Source organism: Pan troglodytes, chromosome 19, assembly GCF_028858775.2.
Source record: "Pan troglodytes isolate AG18354 chromosome 19, NHGRI_mPanTro3-v2.0_pri, whole genome shotgun sequence".
NCBI classification, from domain to species: Eukaryota; Metazoa; Chordata; class Mammalia; order Primates; family Hominidae; genus Pan; species Pan troglodytes.
In genome coordinates this window covers 81,966,559-81,986,461 of record NC_072417.2, presented here as the reverse complement: position 1 = coordinate 81,986,461, position 19,903 = coordinate 81,966,559, and the positions used below count along the sequence as shown (strand labels likewise).

The following is a 19,903-nucleotide window of genomic DNA, read 5'->3' as shown; positions in this document are numbered from 1 at the left end:
TATAGTAACTTTCCCATAAATGTTAATGCTTGATGTCTAAATGTCCAGGCTTTAGTTCTAGGGCCCTTTTCAGCTAGTTCCAGAATTCTTGACTTCTATATGTGCAGTGGCCTATGTGATATTACCATATAGCTGAGTAATAGATATTTCACACATGGGCAAAATAAAACTTTTTATTTTCCTAACCAGTTATGCTCACTTCATGATTTTCCTATTTCAGCAAATGGCACTATTGTCTACAGTTGCTCTAGCATAAAATTTTCGCATTATCATTGCCTCTTTATCTCCTTTATTTAATCCATTGGAAATTCTTTTAAGTTCTACTTCAAATCCATCCATTTCTCTCCCTCTCCACTATTTTCTTCGTGGTCTAAGTCATTATCATTCCTTGCCTAAACCACTGCAAGAGTTACCCATAGGTTTCCTTATTTGCAATTAATTCCTTTCATACAACCACAGCGAACTTTCAGAAGTTTAAATTAGATCATCTCATTACCTTATTTAACAACCCCGGCAGTTTCTCTTTGCAGGTAGAATTAAATTCTAATTCTTTATGTTGTCTGGCAGAGCCCTCCCTCCCTCATTTGTCTCTTGTTTATCTCTCTACCTTTCCTCCTTGTACTCTCCTCCTCTAGCTACCCCACTTTTCCTTCTGGTTCTCAGATATGCCAATATCATCTGGGCCTTTACATTGGCCATTTCTTCTGGCTGGAATGCTCTTTCTTCTGTTCTTTCTACAGCTGGCTTTTTTGTAATTCACATCTCAGAGCAAATATTTAAGTATTTCAGCCAAGACCCCTTCTCTGCTTAACCAGTCTGAAATAGATTTCCCATAACTATTATATGAGCTTATCTTAAAAATCTATGCATGGTACTTATCATTATCTGAACCTTTGCTTTTTTTTTTTAATTAACTGTCTCCTGTCAACTAGGAATAAACATCATCAGCACAGGAATGTTTTTCTCTAAATTTTACCTACTTCATTGTTACTCATCTCTATAAATAATGGATCACCTTTCATTCTTTTACTCTTGACTGAAACCTAAGAGCTATTTTTGTTAGGATGCCAGAATTAAGCAAATAAAATTACAGACATCCAGTTAAGATTTAATATCAGAAACAATGAATTTTTTTAGTATAAGTATTTTCCAGATATTGCATGGGACATATTTATACTCAAAAAGTTATTTATCTAAAATTCAAATTTAACTGGCAACCCCACAATGTCAATGTCTTTCTTTCTCTCTCATCTTCATAGCTGGCTAATGGTGAAGTCACGGAGTATACTTCTGAAATATTTATGGAATCTTTCTAGAAAGTTTTCCTCCATCTCTCCTACAATACACCAGCCAGAGCCATCATCATCTCTCTTCTGGATGAGCACAACAGCCACCCTATAAGTCCATATTAGTCGTCTCTATTTTTCATCCAGTGTGACAGACTAACACCTTAAAAACACAAAGCTGACCATGTTAATTCTCTGTCTAAATCTCTTCAATGGTTTCTCGTCATACCAAGGAGCAGGACTGAAATCCTTGCCATTGTCTGAAAGCCATGAGTGATCTGGGCCCAGGTGTATCTTACTCCCTTAATCTGATGCTACTGACACCTTGATAACCATGCTCCAGCCACACTGGCTTCTTTCTAGCTTCCCAGAACATCAGCCTCTTTCCACGGAAGGGTCTTCTCTCCTGCTGTTCTCTCTGCCCACAGTGCTTTCTGACCGGTCACCCAGATATATCCTATTCACTGCCCATACCCTAACTCATGACTTCACAAGGGAACCTTCTCTGACCTGACCCCCGAGTTACAATTTGTTTCTCTTTGAAAGGCTGTAATACAACCCTGAATTCTTCTTAACACATGCACAATTTTACTTAGGTAGCTATCACTATATTTATTTGCTTATTGCCTCTATTTCCTCTTCCCCTGCAACTTAAATTTATAAGTGCCCCGTGACCAATATGAAGCCAGCCATACGGTATACATTCTGTAAATATATATTAAATAAGTTGATGAATAGAAAATATCAGGCTCTCTAACAGTCCTCACTATCATCCTCTTTCCTACTTCCTTCCAGATGTACTCTCCTTTCCAGAATTATTTGCATTCCAGTTTTTTGCTAATGAATCTCCTTATATAGACTCAATTTTAGATTTGAAATTTTAATTGCCTTTATGCTTTACTGTTTAAAATAGTCCAGGTCACATTTTCAAGACCTTGTGTTATGACAATCACTGCAATAATGTGACTTATAGTGGTCACAATAGCAAAATCCACTCACCAGTTTTCACAGTGTGATGATGAAAAATATGACTTACGGCAAGACAATAAGAATAGTGCAACATTTTAAAGGCAGTCTTGCCAATTCCAACCTAAACAGTTTTTAAATGAAATCAACTAGAGGACCATTTCTTAGACCCAAAATAAAATGCCAATGATAAATGCACTGTTTACATTCAGCATAAATTTTAAGTGTCTTACAGGAAATGGTAATCCTACTTCTGTTGAACCTTTGTGCAATGTGCAAGTTTTCACGTCGAAGGAAAGAATAGTCTTGCAAAGAAAAGATGTCTTCTCACTGAGGCCATGCCCAATCATTCTGTGACATAACATTAGCTAGTTATGTTGGTGCATTTTCCCTTTAGACAATGAAATAATGACGTGGCTTGCAGCATTATCAATGCCTCTGAACAAGGGTGTGGCGAGTGGTGGTATCATTTGCTAAATCAGGATAATATTTCTAAAAGGCGAAGCAAAAATGAATGCTTTCATGACTATATATTTGCAATTTCCCAAACTTCAGCTCTTCAGAACCTTTTGATGATTCTTCTATTTCTTTATCAGAAAAAAGCTCATTCCCAGCTATGGATTTCAGGCCTCTACCCTTCTGCATACTGGTTTGGCCAAGCACTGGTGGATGTTTCCCTGTACTTTTTGATCCTCCTGCTAATGCAAATAATGGATTATATTTTTAGCCCAGAGGAGATTATATTTATAATTCAAAACCTGTTAATTCAAGTAAGTGGCAGCAATTTTGAAATGGTTTTATTAGACTATTTTTTCATGAATGCAGTAATATCATTAATCTTAAACCAAAGAACTTCAAATTACCTGTGCTATTGCATAGTTTTGGAAAATTGAAGAGTAAGTATGAATACTCTTCTAGATAGTATTTACCTTATTGGACCTTAACATTTCTGTTTTCAGATCCTGTGTAGTATTGGCTATGTCTCATCTCTTGTTTTCTTGACATATGTGATTTCATTCATTTTTCGCAATGGGAGAAAAAATAGTGGCATTTGGTCATTTTTCTTCTTAATTGTAAGTATGCATATACTACCTATTATTTTACCATTTTTCATAAATCCAAGAACATATTTAATCTTTGTGCTAAGCAGAGTGGCAAATTAATATTGCTCTCTAGAAAATTTTAATTCTTCTAAGATAATCAAAGTTCTATTTAAAGTTTACTCTATGAGTGAGTGTATGTTATCTATAAACTATGATCCTCAAACATATCTCCAGGTCTAACTTCTCCCCTGAGTAGAGACTTCTGCTTCTAGCAATTCACTTGCAATTTCACCTGAATATTTAAAGAAGACCTTAGTGATCACATACCGGAAATGTAATTGTCACCTCAATCTTATTCTTCATCATTTCTTTTTTTCTTTTTCTTTCTTTCTTTTTTTTTTTTCTGAGACAGAGTCTCGCTCTGTTGCCCAGGCTGGAGTGCAGTGGCATGAACTCAGCTCACCGCAACCTCCGCCTCCCATGTTCAAGCAATTCTCCTGCCTCAGCCTCCTGAGTAGCTAGGATTACAGGTGTGCGCCACCACACCCAGCTAATTTTTGTATTTTTAGTAGAGTCGGGGTTTCACCATATTGGCCAGGCTGGTCTCGAACTCCCGACCTCATGACCCACCCGCCTTGGCCTCCCAAAGTGCTGGGATTACAGGCATGAGCCACCGTGCCTGGTCTTCATCATTTCTGAATAGATTACATTATTGCAGCAGAATCCACCTAGCTATTTTCTCATTCTAAAAGTTTGGAATCATCCTTGATCACGCTCCATTTTTTTCCTTCATTCAATCCACATGCATGTCATTTAAACTCTAGACATTTCCCAGTCTGCCTGATGTGTCCCAACTTCACTGCTCTATCCATTGCCTATGCTTTCATACTCTGTCACCTAGAGTAGCGCAACATATCTGTAACTGGTCTCTCTGTTTCTACTCTTGCCTCCTGTTAACTATTTTCTATATAATATCCAATGAGATCTTTTCAAAATAAATTTTAGTTGAAAAGTATAGCCTACATTATAGAAAAGTTCACACATTTTAAGCACACCTAGTAATGTTCTATTTATTGATGTGTCTGGTAGTTTTTTTGAGCACTTCCCAAAAACTACCAGGTACATCAATAAATAGAACAATACTGGAACCCTAGAAGGCCCCTTCCATCCCATTTCCAATTTCCCTCCTCCTTGTAAAAATCATTACTCCTATTATATTAACATAGATTCGTGTAGCCAGTTTCTGAACTTAATAAAAATGGAATCACGTAGAAGGCATAATTATATATCTGTATATAATCGACAATAGGTTATTTAGAATCATCCATGCTGTTGCATTTGATAACAACCAGAATAGTTTATTCCTTTTCATTGCTGTAATAGTCTACTGATGAATGTGCTATAATTTATTTATTCATTGTTGATGGACATTCAAGTGGCTTCTTGTTTTGAACTCTACAAATAACACTGCCATGAACTTTCTTGTTCTTGTATGTCTTTTGGTGCATGTGTGTGTGTATATCTTGAGATGTAAACCTAGCAGTGGAATTACTAGGTCACAATGTATTCAACTTTATGTTCAACTTTAGTTGATCTTGCCAAACAGTTTTTCAAAGAGGTGGAACCACCCACAGAGTATGAGAATTCCAGGGGATGATATGGGGGATGCCTCACATTTGAAAGAAACTAAAATAAAATACCATGAGTAAATATAAATTCGAAAATAAGAGGAAAAGACAATGACTTCCAGACTGGGTTAAAAAAATTAGCTATATGTTTTTAAAAATAAACACATCTAAGTCATGGGCGATGACTTAACAGGCATTTTTAAAATGAGGAAATTAGAAATGGCTGCCCAAATAGCAGATGAAGTCAAGTTCTAGACCTAAAGTCTTAAATAAGGAAAGAAATATGTTGACGAAATGCAAAATCCATGAAGAAAATTGGAGTCTCCTAATTTGTTTAGCAAATAATACACAACAGCAAAACACATCACACAATCCTCTCCAAAGATCCAAGTGGAACTTAAATCATCTGTTTCAGAACTAGAAGATTAGTTGGAAAAAAAAAATAAGCCAGCATGTAGAAATTTAAATTAAACATCATACAAGTTGTATTTGATTAGGTATGTAGACAGAGAACCTCTTTGTTCGTAGAACAGGGTAGAATGAAACAAAGAAAACCGAAGTGGAAATGTGGCGGCCAAGAATCGAAGTCCCTGATGCGGAGCTTTTCCTAAGCCTACTTCCATCCTCAACAAGCAATTTTGATGAGGAAAAGTTAGTTGATAAAATACTGATAATTGGCTCTAAAAAGGTATACATGAGTGACTGAGTTAACATCCTAGCACAGGTAAATAAAAACCCTTGAGAGAAGAATCCTTCACCTGGAGAGGCGGGATGCTGAGGTTTGCTATTTTACAGGGCTCTGGACTGAATTGGACTGTGGCCCAACGTCTAATAGGGTGCCCACCCCTTGACAATGAGATTCACTGCCTACTAGGTAGGGTGAAAACTGGTGCAGAACACTGGACATGACCTAAAGGAGAAAGCAATAAGGCTACACACAGCCTAAGCTGAGGACACTGTATGCATCTAGGCCTCCAGGCTTCAAAGGTACTGATAGAAAGCAATGCCCTACATCAAAATATTACTCAGAGAAAAAGATAAGCCAATATCAGCCAAGAAAGAAAGCCTGTTCAGAAATAATAAGCACTTTATCAGAGCAAATAGAAGATCTCAGTAGACCTACATATGTTAGACATGTCCAAGATAAAAAGGTACTGCATGACTTCCCAATAACAAAGAAATTAATAAAGTATTCCAAAACAATGCAGAACAAATAAAACTTCCATTCAAGCATTCTCTATAGATTTTTTAAAAGAATACACATTTAATAAGACAAAAGTTCAGAGTCACAATGATAAAACATCCTGAATGCAAAAAAAAAGAAATTTTAGATCCACATAAACACACTAACCATCAGTATAATTTCAGAATTAATAATGAATTCTGAAAAAGGCTGAAAATCTAATTACATATATAAATAAAGGATTAAGATAATCCCCATAATCAGCAAGACAACAATAAGAAAAGATGTAAATACAAAACCAATCCAACAAAAGAATAATTATTTTTTATGTAGCAAATCCATTGTTACACATATGTATAATTCTTTTAAAATAATTCTATGTATAAAAATATAATAGAAGAAATTCTTAAATTTAGAAAGAACTGTTATGGAATGATCAATATTCATTATGATATGAAACTTCCAAATAAAGGCTCCCAAGAAGTAAATGAAAACCAATCATAAAAGAGAAAACTTCCAACTGCCTCAGATTTATCTCCTACAATTCCATGTGTCACTTTTCACACATCTGAGGGAAAGGAAATACTGGAATTTCTCTCTTCCAAAATTATATCATCTACCAAGTTGCAGTTCTAGGAAAGGTCAGACATAATCAAATATAAAATGTGGAAGTAAACGTTTTAAAAGCCCTACTGAAAAATATTAGTCAGTCCACACAAAAACCTGCACAATTATGTTTATAGCAGCTTTAATTATAATTGTCAAAACTTGGAAGCAACCAAGATGTCCAAGATGGTGAATAGACAAACTGTGTTACATCCAGACAATGGAATATTATTTTGGGTAAACAGAAATGTGCTCTTAAGTCACGAAAAGACATGGAGGAAACTTAAATGCGTATTACTAAGTGAAAGAAGCCAATCTGAAAAGTCTACACACTGTATGATTACAACTAAATGACATTCTGGAAAAGGCAAAACTATGGAGACAGTGAAAAGATCAATGGTTGCCAGGGGTCATAGGGAGTGAGGGATGAATAGGTGGATCACTGAGGATTTTTAGGCCTGTGTGATACTATAATGGTGGATACATATAATTAAAAATTTGTCCAAACCTATAGAGTGTACAACGACAAGAGTAAGCTCTAATGTAAACTATGGACTCTGGGTGTTAAAGATGTGTCAATAAGGCTCATCAATTCTAACAAATGTACTGCTTTGTTGGGGAATGTTAATAATGGCGGAGGCTGTGCCCATATGAGGGCAGGGGGTATATGAGAAATCTCTTAACCTGCCACTCAATTTTGCTGTGAAGCTAAAACTGCTCCAAAAAATGAATAAATAAATAAATAATAAAATCTTTTTAACAAAAAAAAAAAAGGAAGAAAAAAAATACCTAGGAACAAATTACAGCCACATGAAAGATGAACCACTTAGGGTTAAAATTAATCCAACCAGGAAATAAAGAATTCAAGAAAAGAAAAATTGCAAAAGCACTGATAAGGACCGCTGAATTCACTTAAACATTTAGGAAGATCAAATAACTTTGGGAATCATAGAATACTTAAATATTTAATAGAAAAAATTCATAAAGTTGAAGAGTTCCTTTTGTAAAGCAAGCATAAATTTAATAATAAAACTTTAAAAAGCTTTGAAAACCCATTGATAAATTCACTTGGAAAAATTAAAGACAACTCTCTAAATAGAAAGAAAGCAAACACGGAAGTAAGTTTGCAAAAGAATAATTTGGCCGAGCTCAATGGCTCATGCCTGTAATCCTAGCACTTCGGGAGGCCGAGGCGGGTGGATCACCTGAGGTCAGGAGTTCGAGACCAGCCTGGCCAACTTGGTGAAACCCCGTCTTTACTAAAAATACAAAAATTAGCTGGGCGTGATGGCATGTGTCTGTAATCCCAGCTACTTGGGAGGCTGAGGCAGGAGAATCGCTTGAACCTGAGAGGTGGAGGTTGCAGTGAGCTGAGATTGTGCCATTGCACTCCAGCCTGGGCGACAGGGCAAGACTCCATCAAAAAGAAGAAGAAAAAAAGAATAATTTAAAAATAGTCAAGTATGATTTATTTCAGAACACAATAATGGTTCAGTATTAGCAGCTAAAGGAAGAAAACTATATAAGTCAAGTAAAGACCATATAGTTCCTTAAAAAGACCTAATATAAAGAAAATAGTAACACAAGAGGGACAAATTACCCAAACCAATGGTAAATGTCATATTAAATGGTAAAATTATAAAGTTATTTACTTAATATCAGCAATAAAATCAACGATGCCTACAATAAATAACTATGACCTCCTGTGTCAATGATGTGTGGTGTAATGTGTACTCTAATTCATGGTTTGTAGAATAGATGTCACAAACTTTACACAAAATGTTAGTAACTGTTAAAATTTTAAATGCACATAAATTTTAACCTGCAGTTACACTTTTCAGAATCTCTCCTTCCAGACTAAAAGTGTCCATACATAAAGACCTATGTAGACCATCATTCATAGGAGCAGAAAAATTAAAAACATGTTTTCTGAAGGCAAAGTTGTTGAATTTTGCACATCCATTCAAACAAATAATTGCCAAGAAAACAAATAGATGGTTTGCCTAAGCCTAAAAGGATGTCTATGAACTACTGTGAAATGAAAAAAAGAAAAATGCAGAGTAATGTACAATAAATAATCACTTTATCAGAATCTAAATTTTAGCAAGAGTCTCACCTGATTTGTATGCCATTGAGATTGAGAAGCATCATTGTGTCTTTTAAGAAATTAATAATAAATCCCATACAAAACCGTGATGAAATCCCATGTTGCAAAGGAAAGAAACGATATAAATACTGGTTTGGGGAGTGAAATTGAAAATAACAACGTTTATAAATGAATTCCCACCCTCTTAGAAATCATCCTAAAATTCAGATTGGTACACTTTAATGACGCTATACTGTGCGTTTGTTTTAGGTGGTCATCTTCTCGATAGTTGCTACTGATCTAAATGAATATGGATTTATAGGGCTATTTTTTGGCACCATGTTAATACCTCCCTTCACATTGATTGGCTCTCTATTAATTTTTTCTGAGGTAAGTAGTTCCACTTCTGTCTGAGGGTCATGAAATGTGTGGCCATTTGAGAAAGCCATGAATATTGCAAAAATATAGATAGAGTCCTCAGCTGTGCAAAGTTTAAAAGTCTCTGTCTTTGGAAAGTCAGTTCTCTTGCCACGCATGGATAAGGGGCATGTTCTGATTCAGCAGGAAGCCAGCTTTGGTTTATGAAAGTCAAAGGCAACTCCAGGAGAGTGGAAGTTTAGTTCTCATGATAACTCTCACTGCTGGGAACCCTACTGGGAGGCCAAAGAGATGCCCCATTTTTGTTAAGTTTTGGATATGTTAGGTTTGAGAAATGTCAAGTAGCCAGTTAGATACATGAGTCAGGAACTCAATGTGTCAGGGTGTGTGGAGATGGGGGTTAAAGCTAGATATTTGAGATTGATCAGTTTATAAATGGTATGAAAAGCCATGCGACAATAATATGACCTATGCGGTGAGTAGAGATAGAAATAAAAAGAAGGCCAATGACATGACCTTAAACTCCAAAATTTAGAGATTGGAAAGCAAATACATGATCTTGAACTCCAAAACTGAGAGTTGGTGAAGAGGAGGAGCCAGCAAATCCATTTGAGATGGAGCCAGGGAGATAAGAGAACAAAAATGGTAGCCTTCTGTGTGCTGGAGGCTCTTCTCAGACGCTCATAAGGGTGTGTGCCAGATGGCAATAAAGAACATTTCAAGAAGGAGGGAGTGATTAAACCATCAAATGCTATTGTGAGTTCTAGAAAGATGACAACTGAAAAGAGACCATTGGCTTTGACTACACGAACGTCATTGGTGAGCTTAACAAGGTCGATTTTAATGAAAGTGTCAATGCAAAAGCACAGTAAGAGTGAACTTAGTAGAAAATGTGAGGGGAGGATGTGGTGACTGTGAGTACAGGCAAATATTTCTAGGAGATGTGGCAAAAAGCGTAGCAGAAAAATTCAAGAATAAATGAATAGGGAGGGTAGATTTTTGTCTGTGCTAAGAAGGAAAATACTATGCTGATGTTAGAGAAACTCATGCTGAAAAAGAGAGATAGAGGTTACCTCATGAGTCAAGTCCATGAATAGCTGAGAAAAAATAGCGTAAAGTCCACAAGTGGAGGGGGTGCTGTCCATAAAAGCAGGGACATTCCACATGCTTAATATGAAATTATAATCAGAGAATATGAACATAGGAGGCAGAGAGTTTAGTGGCTTTGCTGGTAGAAAGATGAGATGATTCTCTTCTGACTGATTCTACCTTTTTTAGGAAAGTAAGAGGGGAAGTCATTAACTTGGCCAAGGGGGCTTGGGATTTGGAGAAAAAAAGATGTGAAAAACTATTTCAGAACGTAGGTCATTAGGATGGACAGACAGTGCCGAAGACCCTCTGCCCTACTTTTCAGCGAAGTCAGCAAAGTAGAGAGTTTCTCTTATTACAGCCTGCTTTTAAATGCAGTTTAGGAAAGGCAGAGAGTTGGGTTCAATCGGGGTTGGACACTTGGCAGGCAAATTTGACAAAGAAAAGAATAAGTGAGCAGTAGTTCTATATAAAAAGGAATTGAAGATATAATGGATTCTAAGCTAGAAAATGAAGTTAAGGACATGAGGGTGATTATGGACAGTGGAAAAGGAGTTGGTGGGTTAGAGGTTCTCCAATTCCAAATTACGGAGTAAGAACACTAGCATAAGGATGCCAAAAAACTAAAATGTACTGGCAGAGGCCAGGTGCGGTGGCTCATGCCTGTAATCCCAGCACTTTGGGAGGCCGAGGCAGGTGAATCACCTGAGGTCTGGAGTTCGAGACCAGCCTGGCCAACATGGTGAAACCCCATCTCTACTAAAAATACAAAAATTAGCTGGGCATGGTATTGGGTGCCTGTAATCCAAACTACTCGGGAAGCTGAGGCAGGAGAATTGCTTGAACCCAGGAGGCAGAGGTTGTAGTGAGCCAAGATCATGCCACTGCACTCCAGCCTGGGCAACAGAACAAAACTCTGTCCCATAAAAAAAAATATAGTATCAGCAGAGAGAGCAGAGATCTGGGAGCCTGAGATTCAGTTTGGATGAGGTGCAATTATTGAAAGTGGGCAACTGGGGCACCTAAGAAAACAAAATCATTTGAAATGATGTCAAGGTCGTGCACATCATCCAATGTGGAAAAGTCATCTTTTCTAGATGGTGGATGGCTGTGATAGTTATAAATTTACTGCAAAGGGTTTAAAATTGCTCAGGAAACGTGTTGGTAAATATAGCTCAAGAAACAAAATTGTCCTTTTACCTTTTATTTGCAAAAGAGTGGGGAATGTTGGAAAAATGCACTTATATGTATACGTGTGAAACTCTAGGGGAAGAACTTTGTCTTCAGTTTGAAAAGATTGTCATAATTACTCTCAAAAGTGGCTGTAAGAGGGCAAGAGCAATATAAAGATTCCAGGGCCCTTGGGGGCATAATCGAGGGAAGAGCACAAATGAAGACAGAAATACAGGTAAGGTTAGGGGAGAGGGTTTGTCTTAAGACAGACTTGCCATTGCTTCAAAGGATCCTGCCAGCACCAGCCCAGGATTCTCCTAACAGAGCAACTCCTGCTGACTCACAGTGTTACATACAAAGGCATCCCGGCCTAGAGACACACTGGAAGCAAAGAAGGCATACTGCACAGTCTGAAATTAACTTTTACATGATACCCAAGGGAGCATCAGGTCGAATGGTTGTAAGGCCATTGAATAGGCATTAATTTATCTTAAGTGGGATAAATTCCATGAATAAAGAAGGTTCACCTGAATACACTTACTGCTCATTTTACAGATTTCTCCTGATTCCATGGATTACTTAGGAGCTTCAGAATCTGAAATTGTATACCTGGCACTGCTAATAGTAAGAAGACTTTTTTTTTCAACATTCTTTCATGAGGGAACACAACCTTTGTATGTTTTGAGTTTCTCTGAATTGCATCAAATTAAGAAGGTTTGGACATTTTAGGTATTTGAAGCAACACACACACGCACATGCGTGCACATGTGCACACACACATGCACGCGCACATGATGGCTTTTAACTGGACCCCTTTTTTTTTTTTTTTTTTTTTTTTTTATTTGAGACAGAGTTTCACTCTTGTTGCCCAGACTGGAGTGCAATGGTGCTATCTCAGCTCACTGCAACCTCCACCTCCTGTGTTCAAGCAATTCTCCTGCCTCAGCCTCCTGAGTAGCTGGGATTACAGGCATGCACCACCATGTGTGGCTAATTTTGTATTTTTAGTAGAGATGGGGTTTCTCCATGTTGGTCAGGATGGTCTCGAACTTCCGACCTCATGTGATCCACCTGCCTCGTCCTCCCAAAGTGCTGGGATTACAGGCGTGAGCCAACGCTCCTGGCCCTGGACCCCTATCTTTACAATAATCATCTGTCATGGGTAGTACTGGTTTCACTTGCTACTATTATATTTCTGTTAGGCTGTCTCTGAATAGCAGTGAGGCTAACTTTGACAGTTTCAAAGAATATTACAGGTTGTCTTTCAGCCTTGTAAAAATGAATGCTATCAAATCGAATTTTTATATAATCAAACTCCTTAAATCAATTCCAATATTGAAATCATTGCATTTATAGCGATACTAATTGTGATTGTCTTTCTTTTTCCCTAGCCTTACCTTCATTTTCTCATTTTTCTTTTCATTCTGCGATGCCTAGAAATGAACTGCAGGAAGAAACTAATGAGAAAGGATCCTGTGTTCAGGTTGAGAAAATCAAATCGAATTTCATGTTTCATTTTGATATTCATTCTTTAAGGACTTTTTAATGTGCTGAATTAATTAAGTAAAAGACACTTCACAGGATGGTTTTTAAAGACTGTGATATACAAAATTCTTATAACCCATAATATAGGAATATATACTGAGCTTACAATCTAGAGAGAGAAACCACATTAGCACACACGAGACACTGGAAAATTAAGGCAGACCATAATTTTACTATAGAGGAAAGTTATGTGTAAGAGGTGGAATCTCTAAAATAATGGGTAAATATAGATAAGCATTGGGAAAGTTAATCCAATCCGGGAAGGAAGAATAGTTTGTGCAATAAAACCAAGGATGAGATGAAGGCACCAGGAGCTCCTTTGTAGGCTTATGTTGGGGGATGATGAAAAATGAAAGTGAGGCTAGATATTGGAGGATCTTGAAACAGAAAAGTATAGGAAAGGTTTTGCAAATTACATAATGTGAAACCAAGACACCAATGTGTCTCGAACACTTAGCCTTCCATACAAAATATAAACCAAGCTTAAGTCTAATGTTTGTGGTAGCAGAGAAGAGTGACAAGATGACAGCCATGTTTTAGGAAACCAACAGGCAACCAGAATGTCAGAGGATGGCATGAGGGAGAGATAAAAGAATGAGCAGGAATCAATGGTGGGATGATGAAGGCAAGAACGAGTCTGTAGCAGAGAGGAAAGAGTGATTCTGTCACACATTCCCAAGAAGTGACTGTGCTCAGTAACTAATTAGGCATTGGTATGGTGATTAGATATCCTGGATTCCCTGGGACACATCCTTGATTCCAAATCTTTGGACTCATGGCTCTCACAAAGACCTCAGAATGCCAAAATATCTGTTGTCAAAACTATAGTTCCTAGATTCCTTTCCTCATGCAACTCTGCTTCACAATCCTTTGCCAGAGGGAGTATACCACTTTCTTCTTTGAAAGAAAACTGTCACCATCAACAAGGAGGATTAAGCTTTGGTAAAAAGCGAAGATGATATAAGGATATCATTACTCTACTCACTGAAGGAAACTAGGCTGTTTGAAAGGCAGATGGTGCAAGTAGAAGAATAGAGAGGATGTTGTGCTCAGAATGAATCTACGCCAAAAATTGGAAGTATAGAGAAAATTCATTAATTTTGATACAAGATTTTTAACCCGAAGTTTATCATTATCACACTGTTTTGATTTCAGAATTTCTCCAAGAAGCAACGCTGTTTTTCCAAACCCAGAAGAGCCTGAAGGAGAGGAGGAAGATATCCAGATGGAAAGAATGAGAACAGTGAATGCTATGGCTGTGCGAGACTTTGATGAGGTAGAACTCAGAAATGTTCTTCGTCAACTATTTTTTTTTCTGACAGATAAAGTGAGAAACTTTCTAAGTTTAGTTTTCGAAAAACACTTGGGGTTCTTTCATTCTTACACATACAGCTTATTACTTGACTTCGGCAGGTATGCAAGGCCCACAAATGTAAGAGAGCAAAGAAAACACACACAATGCACTTTGGGAGGCTGAAGTGGGAAGATCACTTAGGGTCAGGTGTTTGAGACCAGCCTGGGCAACAAGTAAGATCCCATTTCTACAAAATGAAAAATAAAAAAATTAGATGAGCCTGGTGGCATGTGCTTGTAGTCCTAGCTACTCAGAAGGCTGAGGCTGGAAGCTCACTTGAGCCTGAGAGTTCAAGGCTACAGTGAGATATACTTGCATCATTGCACCCTAGTTTGGGTGACAGAGCAAGATTCTGTCTCAAGAAACACATGCATGTGCATACACACACACAGATATTGACTTGTATTGATTTATTTTTCAGGGTTGTGGTTTTGATAAGTACAGCTAAACATTACAAAACTTAAGTAAGATTTTGTGTTTTATAACCAAAGTGAAGCTTACTGCAAGTCACTCAGAGAGAGCTTGTCTGCGGTGCGTGTGTGTTTGTGTCCATGATTGTTTATGGGAGTGTGTGTCTTGTCAAATCTGTTGGTTCAGTGACTGTCTCTATTCCTGCTCTCCAAAGAACAAATCCCAGGATATGGTGCAAATGCCCTTTCCTTGCAGGAATGTAGACTGTAAGAGTTCACTTGAAAATGGCAGTTTCTAGGGGAAGAAGTGGTTTGATTCATGATTTTGTATAAGGAAAGGTTTGGTGACAAGAGTGTGGAACGCCCTCTCCGTTCAAGATGAGAATAAAGTCCCGTTGTTATTTACTTTGTCTTTACAGACACCCGTCATCATTGCCAGCTGTCTACGGAAGGAATATGCAGGCAAAAAGAAAAATTGCTTTTCTAAAAGGAAGAAAAAAATTGCCACAAGAAATGTCTCTTTTTGTGTTAAAAAAGGTTGGAAACAGTAGTTCCATTAGTAGAGCAATCTTGAATCTGAAGACTGGATTATTCAGGGAATAAGAGTATCTGAATCTGGGGACATCTATTGACAAACGCAGCAGGCTAAGCCTGCTCCTCCTGCTTAAAAGCCTCAGTTGAAATGATAACCACGTTTTTTTCTTTGCATAGGAAGACAGTTATGTCTGTTCTGTAACACAAACAAACAGAACAACAACAATGAAAAGAGGCAGTCTTTCTGTTAAGAAGGATGGTATAGTTTTTAGGTAACAATGTTATTGCAGCGAATACTACACAGAAGGGAGCCAACGGAGGTATAATAGTGCTTTCTCCATTCCCCCAAAACAGCCCATTTCGTGAAAGTGGGGGGTTCGTACAACAGGCTTTGAAATAAAAATATATTACAACTTCCAGCTCAGCCTGTTACTGTCTGTATGACATGGGGCAACTTATTTATCCTCTTTAAGTCTTAGCTTCCTCATCTGTAAAATGAAGCTAGTTATAATGCTCAGGGGTGTGTGTGTGTGAGAGAGAGAGAGGAATAAGGGAAATAATGTATATAGCACATTTCACATAGCACTTGACACACAGTGAGCCCTCAAATGGTATTTGCTTTTATTTTTGTTGCAATTATTTGTATATTTCTGAGCATACCACTTTCTTTCAGGCGAAGTTATAGGACTGTTAGGACACAATGGAGCTGGTAAAAGTACAACTATTAAGATGATAACTGGGGACACAAAACCAACTGCAGGACAGGTCAGTAAAACGTACAGGAATATGGTCATTAGTGCTACCTACAAAGAATATCGATGGCAATAATAGACTATGTAGTTGATCCATAATCACTTAGTGTGATTTATGCATTGAATAAAGAAGATTGATTGATTAAAAATTTATATCCTTAATTCCAAAAACAGTTTGTTTCTGAGAAGGGCTACATATCATATATACTATGCCTTTTATTGAGTGAGAAATAAAGATTTTAAAAGGAACTATATCTTCCTTAAAGTCAGATATCTTTGCTTTATTGATTTATGCATCCCATGAACTTTGTCGAATTTAATGCCCTCACCCAGCATGACACCAGAAACCACTGTCAGAATAATGACAACTCCTGCCTATGTGGTTGCAGAGCCATGAGTCTTCATATTTAATGACTGTCCTCTAGCTATATGCTATAATTAAAGATTATGTGTGACTTGTGTAACAATAAGAGTCCATTAGCGAGTAAAACTTCATAGGTCTTTAAGAAGGTATATACCACAGAAACTTTCCTACAATTATTGAAACATTTCTTGGCCCTGATGATGTAATGTAGTGATAGAGCAGTTGAGGGTATTATTGCAGATACAGTGAAATTCTTGAAGGACAATGGTGATTCTGGGCTAATGGTAAAAGATCCAGGATTTATTAAGACAAGAGAAATCAGATTTAATGAAAAAAATGGATAATTAAATTGCAAAACAAAAGCTAGAATAATATATGAGTACCATTTGGTGGTATGTCTAGGCCAAGTTTGGGTAAAATGATGGACAGAAGCCAAAGGACCACAACTTCCAAGAGGAAATGCTATTGACCTTGAACATGAGCTCAATGTCAGAGGGAGTGTTTATGAAGGAAGGTCGCACAGTGGCGTTCAATGCTACAGAGGTTTCCTGTCCTTCCATTTCCACTCTTGCCTCACACTGCAGCAAGAACAGTCCTTAAAAATGCAAATGAGGTCCTGGCACGGTGGCTCCCCCCTGTAATCCCAGAACTTTGGGAGGCTGAGGCAGGCAGATCACCTGAGGTCGGGAGTTAGAGACCAATCTGACCAACATGGAGAAGCACCATCTCTACTAAAAATACAAAATTAGCCAGGCCTGGTGGTGCATGCCTGTAATCCCAGCTACTCAGGAGGCTGAGGCAGGAGAATCGCTTGAACCCGGGAGGCCAAGGTTGCGGTGAGCTGAGATAGCGCTATTGCACTCCAGCCTGGGCAACAAGAGAGAAACTCCATCTCAAAAAAAAAAAAAAAAAAAAAAAAAAAACCGCAAATGAGGTCATGTCAATCTCCCATGTACAACCTCTCACTTAGAATTGATCCAAAATCTTTACCATGGCTGCAACCAGCCCAGCATGATGTGGTCTGTTGACCGCCTGCTCGCATTGGCCTCGAGGCACCTTCTTGCTGTGGGATCTTTGGGTTTGATCTTCCTGTGGCTAGAGTGCCCTTCCGTTGGCTCCTCATGTGCTTGGCTGTCTCCTTCTCATCGCTTAAAAATTTATCTCCCCAAAATGACTTTTCCTAACTACACTGTCAGCTAAATTAAATCCTCCCTGTTATTCTTTAGCATATCTATTTCCTTGAAAGCACAAGGCAGAGGTTATAAATTGTTCACTTACTTGTTTACTTACTACTTATATTTTATGTTTCTTTCTCCAAAATGAAAGCTCAATGAGGCAAGGTTAACTAGCTCTCTCCTTTGTACTGGGGGGAGACAATATAGCATCAAGGTCAAGGACTTGGATTCTGAAGGTAGATCCCAGCTTCAAGTCCGAGATTTACCTTGTTGTGACCTTGTACAAGTTTCATAATCCATGCTTGTGATAATTTTCTGTATGTAAAACATCAATGATAAAACAAACACCTAACACATACAGGGGTTCTGTAAGGATAGGATAATGTAATTAAAAATATATTATATGCTTAGATTCTGGCACATAGCAAGCACTGAGGACACATTAGATGTTCTTATTATTGTAAAGCATAGCCTAGCTAATAAAAATAATAAATGCTATCATGTGTATATTGGTTCCTACGGGCTAGATACAGTGCTAAAAGTTTTTTGTTTATTTCTTAGTTCAGAATTTCTCAACCTCGATATTATGGACTTGATAATGTCATTTTGCTGTGGGGAGCTGTTCTGTGCATAGTAGGATGTTTGGCAGCACCCTTGGCCCCTACTTACTAGATGCCAGTAATACTGTTTTCCCAATGCATACACACATGAATTGTGACAACCAAATGTGTCTCCAGACATTGTTAAATATCCCCTAGGAGGAGGATTCCCCTGGCTGAGAACCACTGCCTTATTGCAAGATAAATCCTATAATTATAACTATCACTGGCGAAACAGAATTCTCAACAAGTATCTATTCCTTTGAATGTTTGGATCAATGAATGAAGCCAAGTAAAAGACACTCAAATCAGCAATCTTGAGTTCAATCACGGTCATGGAATTGGTAGTAAAGTCTACACTACAATGGATAACCATGGAATGTCTGCCTTTTAAAGTGGGCTTTTACCACCTTTTCCCCAAAGTTAAGTGATTACCGATTTGCATTTGTGCACTTAGCACCTGTGTGTGTGAAGAGAAAGGCATCTCGGAAGTACGGCTTACATGCATATACATATACGTGACATTTGGGATAGAATCTAAGAATGAACTTATTTTGCATAGGTGATTTTGAAAGGCAGCGGCGGAGGGGAACCCCTGGGCTTCCTGGGGTACTGCCCTCAGGAGAATGCGCTGTGGCCCAACCTGACAGTGAGGCAGCACCTGGAGGTGTACGCTGCCGTGAAAGGGCTCAGGAAAGGGGACGCAATGATCGCCATCACACGGTACCTGGGACTGGGGGGCACTTCCCTTCTTTGCTGAGGGGATGTTGTATTAATAACATACACACAAAATGAAGACAGGGAGGTTGTAATTGATGACCCCATGCTTGTGGGAGAAGATTTGGTCATCTAGAACTCTGTTCAGTGTTGTTTTCTCTCACTTTGAGCCTGGAGAGAAAAATGTTTATTGATTTCTTTTTCTTTTTCTTTTTTCCTTTTTTTTTCTTTTGAGACGGAGTTTGGCTCTGCCGCCCAGGCTGGAGTGCTCACTGCAACCTCCGCCTCTTGGGTTCAAGCGATTCTTGTGCCTCAGCCTCCCTAGTAGCTGGGATTACAGGCACCCGCCATCATGCCAGGCTAACTTTTTGTATTTTTGTAGAGACGGGGTTTCAACATATTGGCCAGGCTGGTCTTTCAAGACCCTCAGGTGATCTGCCCACCTTGGCCTCCCAAAATGCTGGAATTACAGGTATGAGCCACCTGGGATTACAGGTGTGAGCCACCGCACCCAGACTGATTATTCTTGGTTTTTGTTTGTTTGTTTTGTTTTTTGAGACGGAGTCTTGCTCTGTCATCAGGCTGAAGTGCAGTGGTGCGATCTCAGCTCACTGCAACCTCCACCTCCCAGGTTCAAGCGATTCTCCTGCCTCAGCCTCCTGAGTAGCTGGGACTACAGGTGCACGCCACCATGCCCAGCTAATTTTTGTAATTTTAGTAGAGATAGGGTTTCACCATGTTGGCCAGGATGGTCTCAATCTCTTGACCTCGTGGTCCACCTGCCTCAGCCTCCCAAAGTGCTGGGATTACAGGCATGAGCCACTGTGCGTGGTCCAGCCTGATTATTCTTAATATGGAAAGACATCATTGAAAATATGAGTTTGATGACTATGAAAGGTTCATAAAGTACCTAGGTGGTTTAAATTTTATGACCACTCTGACCACTCATAAACACCTCCCCCACCGTCGTGTTTCTCCTGATTTGCTCATTCTCCCATGTACATTCGCCAGTGTT

General features: G+C 38.4%; 1 protein-coding gene across 5 annotated transcripts in view; it reads left to right on the top strand.

Annotated features, from left to right (window-relative positions):
- The window catches only part of ABCA9 (ATP binding cassette subfamily A member 9), a 98,293-nt gene that overhangs the window by 67,883 nt on the left and 10,507 nt on the right, over positions 1–19,903 (top strand). For all 5 annotated transcript variants that reach the window (XM_054670638.1, XM_016932826.4, XM_024350576.3 and 2 more), the window contains 9 exons: positions 2,849–3,022; positions 3,212–3,325; positions 9,069–9,188; positions 11,994–12,062; positions 12,830–12,921; positions 14,139–14,259; positions 15,167–15,284; positions 15,955–16,046; positions 18,734–18,894. In XM_054670638.1, coding sequence (XP_054526613.1) covers positions 2,849–3,022; positions 3,212–3,325; positions 9,069–9,188; positions 11,994–12,062; positions 12,830–12,921; positions 14,139–14,259; positions 15,167–15,284; positions 15,955–16,046; positions 18,734–18,894 — 1,061 coding nt within the window. The remainder of the gene's footprint in view (positions 1–2,848; positions 3,023–3,211; positions 3,326–9,068; positions 9,189–11,993; positions 12,063–12,829; positions 12,922–14,138; positions 14,260–15,166; positions 15,285–15,954; positions 16,047–18,733; positions 18,895–19,903) is intronic.